The following is a 10,769-nucleotide window of genomic DNA, read 5'->3' as shown; positions in this document are numbered from 1 at the left end:
AAGAAACCACAGCACACACAAGAAGTGAAGAGCGAGTTTTACTTCAGTAACCGAGAGAAGCTGTACAAAGGTTTTTTTTCCCCCCTGAGCCACCTGGGGCAAGGGTGGATTTTTTTTCTTTCTTTTTTTTTTTGTTTGTTTTGTTTTGTTTTGTTTTGTTTTTTGCAATAGACTCAAAAGAGCAGAATAAAAAGTTTGACACATTCGCAAAGTCAGTGCTGAAACCAGCCAGGTCCCAGGCAGCCGAGAACTGCGTGTGTGCCCCTGCTCACAGCCCTTCTGCTGTCCCCAGACCCCTTTCTGGACAATCCTGAAGCCATGCTCCATTACCTGCACCTTGCTCTGGACAACCATCCTTCAGCCCACCCTGGAGTGATGGGGGCCACCCCAGTCTGCCCCACTCCTTGGCAAGGAGGGAGCCCATGGCTGAGGAAGGGGCTGCACCACTGCTGCTGCAGCCTGAGGACCTTGCAGTGCTGCAGACCAGGCTTTCATGGCAGCCTCTGAGACCCTGGCCATGCGTTGGAGAAGAGGTGTGGGAAGGAAAGCTGGCTCCAGCCTGTGCCAGACCCATAGGGCAGTGGGGACCCACATGTCAGCCCTGGCTCCAGGGGTCACTGCCCCACTGGGAGTACTTATACACTGCTGCCCAACATGCCCCGAGGACGATGATCACTTCCAGATGGCAAACAGGGCCTGTCCAGGCTGCCAAGGGGGAATGGGGGTCATGAAGCACCGGCCCATCAGCATCCCATGCAGCCACAAGTGCAGCAATAGGTGCTGCCATCCCAAGGCTGCCTCCTTGTTGCTGGCAGCCACAAGGCTGTTTCCCCAAAGGGTTGCTGGTGCCAAAGTGGAGCTGGGGAAGCAGGCAGCAGCAGCACACACAGGAGCCCATGCTCAGTTTGCTGCAGGGCAGGGAGGAGCTGGATTGCCCCAGGTCCTTGTAAAAGCCTCTTTTCCCCAGAATGCAGTGCCTACAGGAAATGGCTGAGTTTCTGGTTTGTTTTTTTTTTTTTAAACAGTTCTCAAAAAGCATCAAAAGTAGCCCCAAAAAAACCTCCCTGGTGGTCAGCTCGATCTGGTACTAAAAAGTGCAAAACTGTATCACAAAAACTGTTCAAAAGTTGTAAGAAAGCGGGGAGGGTGCAGAGGTGACTGAGGTGGCAGGGAGGGGACCAGGTGCCATTGCCCTGGCTTCCCTGGCCACCAGCCCCAGAAGAGGGGACAGGTTAGGACTGGCCCCCTCCCATCTACCCCCATGGCACGACGGAGCTGGAGAAGAAGCAGCCGCTGGCTTCGTTTTGCTGCAATTTTGTCTTTTTTTTTTTTTAAAACCATTGAAGAATTGAGGCCAGCAGGTGGGTTTCAGTTGTTCCCCTTTCCCGGGGCAGAAGAGTAGGTCCTGCAGCCAAATGCAGGACAAGGAGGGGCAGGAACAAGTCTGATGGGGCCGATGGTGTGGGCAGCTCCTGCAGGCAAGGACCAGGGACTGTCCTGCTCTGCCATCATCTCCGGTGGATGGGCCGTGGCCCTGCATGGCTGGTGCTGGCGGCTGCAGAAGGGCTGTCACCCCCTCTAGCTTGTGCCGCAAACAGACGGACACATGCAGGGTCTCAGCGGGCACATGGCCTCCACCCCCCTGCTGGGGGGGCAGGAATGGAGCTGCAGCACAGGTGGCTGATGCCCCTCACTTAGGACTTCTGGGGGTGGCTGGGGCGGCCAGTGCGCTCTGAGACATTGCGCTTCACCTTGGTGGCCGTGCTGGAGGGCTCTGCGTTGAGCGAGGGGCTGGAGCGGGACTTTTTCAGGCCATCATCCTCCCCACCCGCTGTGTCAAACAGGGTGGACTCAAATGCTGCCAGGTCCTCGGAGCCAGCCTTCAGCTTGGCCCGCAGCAGCATGGCGTAGGTGCCATAGCGGGATTTCTGGGGGGCACAGTGCAGCAGAGAGAGAGGTTGGCAAGGTGGGTACTGTCCCCTGCACAGCATCCCCATGTCAGGGGGTGCTCGTGGCCCCACCCATCCCAGCCAGCAGCCCAGGGCAGGGGAATGCTTGTGATTGTGGCAGTGACACAGTGCAATTCATCTGACAGGGATGGGTTGGACCCATCGCTCAGAACGGCCAAGCAGGCAGGGGCAGAGGGCCTGAGGGTAGAGGGGGGTATTTCCTGGCTCACCTCAAACTCCAGGTACTCTTCCTTCTGCTTTAGCTCCTCATACTCCTTGCCCTTCACCTTCTTCTCAGGCAGTGAGGAGCGATGCTCCAGCAGCTCTGCTGACATTGTCTTGAACTTGGTCTCGTGGTTCTTCACCTGCTCCTCCTGGGGAAGGGTGACACCATGTCAGTGCCTTGGTCTATCCCCCTGGTAGTGTGAGCTGGCCAGGGACAGAATAGGTTTTTCCCCTTATAGGTCCAGCCAAGGTCTCAGCTGCTGTTTCTGGGTTTGATTTTTTTTTCTAAATGGCAGGCAAAATCATAGGCCCTTGGGGGCTGTCTGCTCTCACCTTGTGGAGGGGCTGACTGCAGTCTTAAAGCAGAAGAATTTAATCCCTCTAAAACTAGGCTGGTGGTTTTTTTAAATCCTTTCTGCTCTATGAATATCTGCCCTGGCATGCACGAGTGCCAGCTAATCCCCCCAGCCAGTTGCCTTTCAAGGTCCCTGTCAGGACCCTGCAGGTTGTGGTGCGGGACCATGTTCTCTTCCATGGTCTAACTATTGCCTGACTCCGGTCCCCACTGCCGGGAACAAGACCTCACTGTCTGCCCACAACCTCAGTACCCCTTTGCTCTGTGAATCCCTCGACCCTGCACCTCACTGGGAGGCAGTGGGGAGCATGGTACCACACAGGTCCCTCCACAGGGAAAAGTGCCACTGGGAGACCCAGGGGGTTTGTCCCATGCTCACAGTTGCCCCCACACCATGGCCCACCTGGGACAGCCTGGTGCACGAGCTGGGCAGCAGTGGGCGGCTGAACTTCTTCTGGGAGCCGATGGCTGCGGGGAAAGGGGGCGCAGAGAACATGGCTGCCACCACATTGATGCGTGTGATCCACGAGTGCATCTGTTCGGGGTTCCTAAGGAAAAAAGCCATACCACAGATGGGCTGTCTGTGTCAAAGACAGAGAGATCTGCCCTGCAGACAAGATCCAAGTCCCCGAGACCTGGCCCTGGCCAGCCGTGGTACCCGGGACTCTGCCCCCAGCAATCCTGTGCCCAGCAGGGTAAGAAGAAGAGAAGCTGGACAAAGCTCAGCACTGACACCGGGTCCCTTTCCTTCCAGAAAGGGCCAGGACAGGAGAGAGCAATGTGGCCCTAAGCCCCATCCCACCCTACCCCCAGTCAGACGAGCCCTTGCGTCCCAGCGTGGGGCCCAGCCAGTGATCCTGAGGGACTCACTGTGCTTGGAAGAGGAAGACCCTCCAGTCAGCTGTCCTGAGGTAGAAGACATTGGGTCGCTTGCTGTAGTCAGACGCCCGCGTGGCAAGCGAATGGTGGATGCTAATAGCATTCTTCAGCTCCTCTTCTGCCAGCGCCTTCCCTGGCTTATACTCCTCCTGCAAATCATGGGGAGTTTCAGAGCCAGCTCAGGGATGCAGCCCACTATGAGTCAGCTCTGTGAGGTTTCAGGTACTGCAGATTAGCACTGGCAGTGGCAGGGCTTAGAGACCACCCTCCACCAGCCAGCTGCAGGCTCTGCTTCCAACTCATCCTACCCCCCTGGGGAGAGGCTGCACAACCTGGGTGCATTGGCTTGGCAATAACACAAGGGCTGTTCCCCACTGCCCACAGCTGGGCAGCATGTATGCCTGCAGGGAACTGGATGTCCAGCCCAACCTCCCACCCAGAGCAAAGACCCCACTGCCCCCTGTCTCCCCAGCTAAGCCCCCTGCATGCAGGGCTCTCAGTTAGCAGCTGCTTTCACTGCTCAGGCTGAGCCACCCTGGGAACAGGGATGCCACCAGATCCCCAAGCAATGGCTCAAGGATGCATGGTGCCGAGTTTGCTTAGGCCATACTTTGCAATGCTGTTTGCTGGAGCCCCTCTCACAGCTGTGGAGACTGCCATGACCCACCCCCTGGGCTGGAGACAATCCCTCTCCCTGGTGCAGACACAGGTGGCTCCGCTTCTGCCTACCTTCTGCAGGTAGAGAATCATCCCCTTCAGGATGGCATGGAAGGGCTTCCAGCCTCGCTTCCCTCGGGGTGCTGCCGGGGAGGAGAGAGCAGCTCAGACATCATCCTCAGCACTTAGTGGGGGGAAGGCAACCCCCATCCTCTTCCAGCCAGCCCTGCCACGACGCACGTCACCCCACCCCCGGGACGGGCAGCACGCCAGGACTGTCCCTGCGCACCTGAGCCCGTGCCGGCCGCGTGGCTGGCAGATGGTGCTGCTGGCAGGGGGCCGCCTGCCGCCTCCCGGGGCCAGCCCGCTGCGCTCCCGCCTCGCTGCTTGTGCTAGGATGCACCACTGCCTCCCCGCTCAGGGCGGGGGACGAGGCGGTGCTGCCTGCCAGGTAATGCTGGCTTTGGAAGGCGGCTGCATCTAATCAGATCTAGGCGGCATTAGATGGCCAGGGCTTAGAGGGGATTTTATTGGGAATACAGTGAACATGCCTGGCAGTGCCCAACCAGCAGCAGCCTACTATGTGTCTTGTTTATCACAGCACAGGACACCTTCCTCTATCCCTGCAATCCTGTGGCAGGGATGCAACCCCCGGGAATCCCACCCCAGCCCACCTCTCTGCCTGAGCTTTTCCCAGTGCTGTGGGCAGGGGCTGCTCTGCCGGCCTGCTTGGCCTCTGCCTGGCCCTGATGGTGGAGGTGAATGGGCAAGGAGAAGCTTTCCAGCTCCCCAGCCTGAAGGCTGAATTATGCCTGGCACATACAGACAGAGAGGACACAGGGGGCTGATGCTGAAGCCTGGCATGATGCTACCTGCTACCATTAGACATCATACAGTGACTCCTGCCCTGCTTAACCCTGTTTAGTTTCTGGAGCTCACTGGTGCCCTCTTGACCCAAGTGCCTCCCATGGGCTCCCTGGCACCTACTTTTCTTGCAGTCAGGATCAGCATGGATCTTGCGGACTAACAGCCCGTGCTTGTAGGTGGCAATGCTGGAGTCCTGGGAGAAGTCCAGAAAGGGGTTACTGCAGCTGCTGATGCGCTTGATGGATTTTGGGTTGGGGTCTGCCAGTTCCGAGAGGGACTTTCTCAGCTCCTCCTCATCTCTGACAATCACAAATTTGGGTGGGGAAAGAGTTTGTTACCTTGCTGGGGACAGCAAATACCAAGTTCCCCACTGGCTGTTCCAACTTTTAGGCCTGGCTTCTGAAAGGGAAGCCAGGAGCAGCAGGCCAGGATGAGCAGTCTCCCACCACCACTGGTGAGCATCCCAAACCCAGCCATGCCCATGTGCCCCTGTCCCTCTATGCAGCTGAGGTGATGCCTGGCCCCTCGAAAGACAGGGCATTGCGGTGTCTGCTGCCAATTCAGGGTGGGGCACCTGCCTACCTCAGGGACTGAGGAGCCCTTTTTTTGGCCAGGGATGGGACTGACACCAGCCAGGCTGGTGAGCCAGGAGCCATGGAGGAGCAGCACCCCAGGGCTTGGCATTACCAGGGCTCCCCAGGCCATGGTGTACAGGCTTACAGGTCACCAGGTGGTCGGAAGAAGGGTTTAGAATGGAACTCACCCACAAAGAGAGACCCAGGCTGTGGTCCCCACACCTTCAGGGTGGCAGCCAGACTATGGGGCCCCAAGCCAGAAGCGAAGGGGTGCAGGGAGACTGTGGTGGGAAGGCCTCGGGCAGTACCAACTGAGGGCAGGAGCAGATGTGGGCAGTATGTAGGCAGCTCTGTCCCACCAGGCCATGGCTCCTCACTGTGGGCAGGCTGCACTGGTGCTGCTCCCCCCAGCCTGCACGAAGATGTGGGAGCCCAGAGCTGCTGCCTCCCCCCTCCCTCAGCCGCTTGCTGCTAATTAAACCCCTCAGCATCTGCCGGCGTCTCCATGGCAGCGGCCGAGTGCATCGCTCAGCGCTGGGTACCACTGGGCTGATTAATCCCTGCAGCGCAGGCGCTGCCGCTTCTGCTGCTGGAGATGGCAGCTGTGGGCGAAGGTGCGGGCACCCTGTGGGGCCCCGGCACAGCCACAGCACCCCCAGAGCCTGCCTACTGCCACCACGGGCATGGCCACCAAGCCGCAGGAAGCTGGCCTTAGCTGGCTTTCTCTCAGCATGCTGGGGAAGGTGTTGAGGGCAGCAAGGGGTATGTTGCCTGCAGCCCCAGCCCAGTCCATCCCAAGCTCCCTCTCCTTCCCAAATCATCACAGGAGCACCTGCACTGCAGCATCATGGCTTGTGGGGCCTCTGGGACTGGGTGGCCTCACTGCCTGCCCAGCGCCGGGCGGCAGCACCTCCCGTGGGGGTACTTACATGGCCCACTGCAGCTTCTCGTTCTTGATGGAGCCGTACAGTGCCTGCAGAGAGAAGAGAAGGGGCGTCAGCAGGAGACTGGTGCCAAGATGGGGGGCTGCTCCAGGGAACAGAGAAGGTGCACCAGACTGGCTCAGGGGTACTGGAGGTGAAGGTAATCCCCCGTCAGTTTGTCCTGGTCCAGCCCTGTCCTGGCTGGACTAGCTGGTGGACCTTGTTTTAGGGCTACTGACATCACTGTAGATACTGCTTCTCCTGGGTACCACGGGACCTGCAACCCCAAGCACATTCCAGGCATGGTGCTGGGGATGGGCCTGGCATTTTCTCCTTTCTTTCCCTTCCACTCTACCTCCTTGTGACAGTGCTACAGCGTTAGCAGCATAATGGTGAGGCACATCAAACATTTCCAAGTGCTTGGGAGAGCTGTTTCTCCCCACTACAAGGTGTTCCAGGCTGGTAAAAGCAACAGCATTCAGGAGGCCTGAGTCCAAGGAGAGCAAGCTTTTGGGATGGACTTTGATGGTGCCTGCCTTCACCCTGCTCAGTGGGACCTCAGTCTGCTCCAAGGCCCTCAGCAGCTTCATGACACAACAGACCGTAGCCAGCAACCCTGCTGCTGTCAGCCATCTGCCCTGGGCTAGCAGAGATGGGCTCATGGCAGCACCCAGCACTCCCCAGCAATGCATTGCTCTCGCAGGAGCACACTTCAGCTTTGGGACAGACTTCAGCATGGCACTGGCCCAGCACTGGCAGAGACCCTGGCATGCTGTCATTCATGAGGCCCCCAGAGGACACTGTGGCTGGTCAAGGCAGGGTGGGCTGTTGCTGCTTGGAGTGGCTGTGGCCTGGCCCTGCCCCTCCACAGCACCCTCAAGCACCTTTCCCTCCTTGGGGACCCAAACACCACCAAGCTGAACAAAGCAGGACCCAGTGCCCATACTTCAGCACAGGAGCAAGACAAGCCTGCCTGCAGCAGGATACTCCAGGGCCCTGCTCCCAAGTGTTTGTTTGGTCCAAGCTGGGTACAAGCCAGCAGTGCTCAGTACAGTTCTGCAATCAGAGAGGCTCCAGAGAGGGTTTCAACACAGTGCTCACAGAGGGCTTTGGAGCACGATCTGGAAGGCATCATCCTCGGAGGAAAATAATTGAGTCTTGCACAGGCTGTTCATGCAGCTGTCAACATCCATCACTGGGCCGGAGACTGCTGCTGAGAGATCTTGCTGGTGGCTGAGAAAGTACAACTGGAGGCGTGTAGGAGCCTAGGAATGCTGGCCAGAACACAGGCCCCAGCGGTGTCTGGGGAAGGGACATCCATCACTCCCAAGAGGTGCAGCAGCCAGGATGGAGCAGGAACCCAGCTCCTCTTGCACTTTCCTGCTGGGGAAATGCTGGCAATAGCACCAGTTTGTTTCTTGAAGGAGGGAAGGGATCGTCCTAGTCTAGCAGGCAGAAACTAGGGTTCTCCTGGGAAGGCAGGATGCCTATAGGGGGGTTATGGCCTCAGAGCCTGAGAGAAAATTTGACTCCAGAACCATTCAAGCAGCCCCAGTGCTGGAGGGGCAGGATGCTGAGTTGTGAGCAGGAGGTACCCATCAGTGGGCTGGCAGCAAGAGGAGAAGAGAGACTTAAAGAAGAGCCTGGAGGGAAAAAAACAATCCAAAGCCTTGCAGAACATAACCTGGGAGTGGAGCAGGGGGTTAAGCAGGCATCTCAGAGCAATGTAGATAATAAGGAGTCACCATGGGAAACAGAAGAGAAGGGATCTTACTCACTGCCACGGATGCAGCTGAAAAATGCCGAAAACAAACGGACACAAAAAGGAGACTAAAAAAAACGGTACAAAGAAGTGGGGACTGGAAACGGCAGAAAAGCACCTTGGAAAGAGTGGGCAGAATGGGACAAATGGCTTGGCTTCTACCTGGCTCAGTGGCAATACAGAGAGGTGTCATCTCCCTGCCCTCAAGGAAGGGAGATGTGAGCCAGCTGAGCTGGGACTTTGGAGGGCAGGGCAAGGTGCAACACTGGAGAGGACCCCAGCCCCATGCAGGGCTTGCAGGAGGATTACTGCTAAATGCAGAGTGAATGAACTGATACCAGAAGATGCTCGAGGAGTAATTCTGGATGGCACATTGCCGGATAACAGTCTGGCAGAGTACTGCATTACAAAAACCTGGGCTCTGTCGGCGAGTAATTCAAAGGCTGAACAGCCGTGCGGCTTTCAAAAGCTCCAGCTGCCCTGCTACAAGCCCTGACAGCACGCCACCAAGCCCATGTCCAGCAGGGGCTGCCAAGTACCCCAACTCAGAGTCAGGGAGCAGGGCTTGCTCAGCACTCCTGTGCAGGGAGACAGTGAGAAGCAAACAGGGAGACTGTGGGGATTGAGAGGGCAATGCAAAGCTTTATGTCTACACTTAAATCCTGCCAAGACTCTGCTTGGCTAAATGCCAATCCCAGCCAACACCAATCTCAGAACAAAGCTGATGGACTCAGCCCTGGTCTTAGCTGAGAAGATGCACTCCAGCCACAATGCCCACCCTGCTGTTCTGGTACTGTACCAGAACAACTGCCCGTCAGTCCACTGAACTGTGTGCTCTTTGGTGTACAGACTGTTTCTGCTGGGGAAGCATGGGATATGCAGGCTCCTGAAGCCTAACTCACAACCATGTCAGCAGAGACCAGAGACACCAAACCAGCAGGTCCCTCTCCAGGTTCTCTTTGCTCTGTGGTTTGATTCCTCCTGGGCCGAAAGGACAGCACCTCTTGGTATCTCTGCACTTGCAAGCACTGCCCAAGAGAAAGCTGGGCACTGGCCAAATGCCACTATGGACGACCCCAAGCATGGTTGGGGTTTTTTGCCATTGTTGAGTTATGAGCTCACTGCTGCAGCATGCCAGGCCAGCCAGCCAGCTCTGCCCTAGACATGCGCAATACTGAAGAGACCTAGGAATATACTGTCCCAGTGGGATTTCTAACTGAATCAACAACATCTTTCTTTGGTGCCCTCGCTCCCAAAAGCAGGCTGAGAGGATGTCCTGGAGTCCTGCTATAGCAAATGTCTCAAGGAGAGGTGAGGGGCTGCACTGGGCAAGAAGCAGGTGGCTCTGATGCTCCAGCCCAGCCATAGTGCCAGCCCTGCTGGGGACAGCCCTATGGGAGCAGGGCAGGGAGAAGACAGCCCCCTTCAACTCCTCAGCTCAGACCAGACCAGAGGCAAGATTCAGTGGTGGTTTGGGGAGCTGGGTAACAAGCTGACCTGGACACAGCTTTGGCACAGGATTGTACTGAGGGCTGTAGCCCAGCACTCAAGTAACAGATGAAGGTTAACGCAGAAATTTAGGCATCTGGATAAAGGGTTTAACCCTATCTGGAGTGCCTCTTTTATGCGGCATAACTCTTACAGACACATCTCCTTTCCAGTCTGCTAGTTCCTGTGCTAAACAACACAGTGCTCAGCTCTCTGCGCAGCAAGATGCCCTGTGCATGTCAAGGCTCCCCTTCCTCTTGCCAGACCTGTGACCATCCACGAGTGCATGACATTCTTCAAGACAGACTTCACAGCCACCAAACACCCTCCCTGCAGTCATTCTCCCTCTCTCTGTGCATGGCAGCATTTCAGTATGAGAGGTCAATTGCTGGCTTTCCCCAACTTTTCCTTAGCAAAATATCTTCTCTACACCCAGCCACAAAGCTCTGTGAGGTCCCCCAGGCACACAGACACCCCCAGCTCTGCAGATACAAACAGCTGGGTCAGATCAGGGCTGTACGTTAAATGGAACTGTACCTATGTTGGGTCAGTAATTCACCTTGGCAGCCCTCCCTACACCGTCACTGCCTGTACAGCACGTACAACCCATGCTCAAGAACAACTCATCACCTGGCACACACCAGCCCCTGCTGCGCACATCCCGTGTGTCCCTCCTCCCCTCCACTGCAGAGGGGCTCCAGTGTGTACAGAGCAGAGTGACTTGGGAACAGACTTTTTTCCCTGTAGAATGGGCTGCCACTGGGACAGTGTCCTGTGCATCACCTTCCACCCTGCTGCAGTCAGTAATGGACAGCTGCCTATCCCAGCCCCATACTTTCAACTCAGTAACATCTAAGCTGCACCAATCTCTTTGAAAATATTTAAAACCTTCCTTGCCCAGGTAACTATTACTCCCAGGACAGCAGACCCCTCTATCCCTCCCAGCACAGCCCCACAGCGCGGGAAGCAGCGACCGAGCATCTCCCAACTGCATGTTTCCAACCGAGTGCGTCACAACTTAATGCTGCCCCCAGACCGTACTGCGCTATGACAGCATCGCGGCTTGGCACGGCCCCGATGGCCCCACCG

The 10,769-nt window shown here is 57.0% G+C and overlaps 1 protein-coding gene across 6 annotated transcripts in view; it reads right to left on the bottom strand.

Moving 5' to 3' along the window:
* Positions 1-109: 109 nt before the first annotated feature.
* The window catches only part of PSD (pleckstrin and Sec7 domain containing), a 48,251-nt gene continuing 37,591 nt past the window's right edge, over positions 110-10,769 (bottom strand). For all 6 annotated transcript variants that reach the window (XM_027667285.1, XM_027667290.1, XM_027667287.1 and 3 more), the window contains 7 exons: positions 6,437-6,480; positions 5,053-5,231; positions 4,138-4,208; positions 3,400-3,557; positions 2,933-3,077; positions 2,180-2,323; positions 110-1,928 (listed from right to left, as the gene is read on the bottom strand). In XM_027667285.1, the coding sequence (XP_027523086.1) occupies positions 1,695-1,928; positions 2,180-2,323; positions 2,933-3,077; positions 3,400-3,557; positions 4,138-4,208; positions 5,053-5,231; positions 6,437-6,480 (975 nt within the window). In that variant the 3' untranslated portion in view covers positions 110-1,694. The remainder of the gene's footprint in view (positions 1,929-2,179; positions 2,324-2,932; positions 3,078-3,399; positions 3,558-4,137; positions 4,209-5,052; positions 5,232-6,436; positions 6,481-10,769) is intronic.

This window comes from Corapipo altera, unplaced genomic scaffold (assembly GCF_003945725.1).
Source record: "Corapipo altera isolate COAL_440 unplaced genomic scaffold, ASM394572v1 327, whole genome shotgun sequence".
In the NCBI taxonomy this organism is placed as follows: Eukaryota; Metazoa; Chordata; class Aves; order Passeriformes; family Pipridae; genus Corapipo; species Corapipo altera.
Note: the sequence above shows the minus strand (reverse complement) of the source record. Positions and strands in the feature narration are given on the sequence as shown.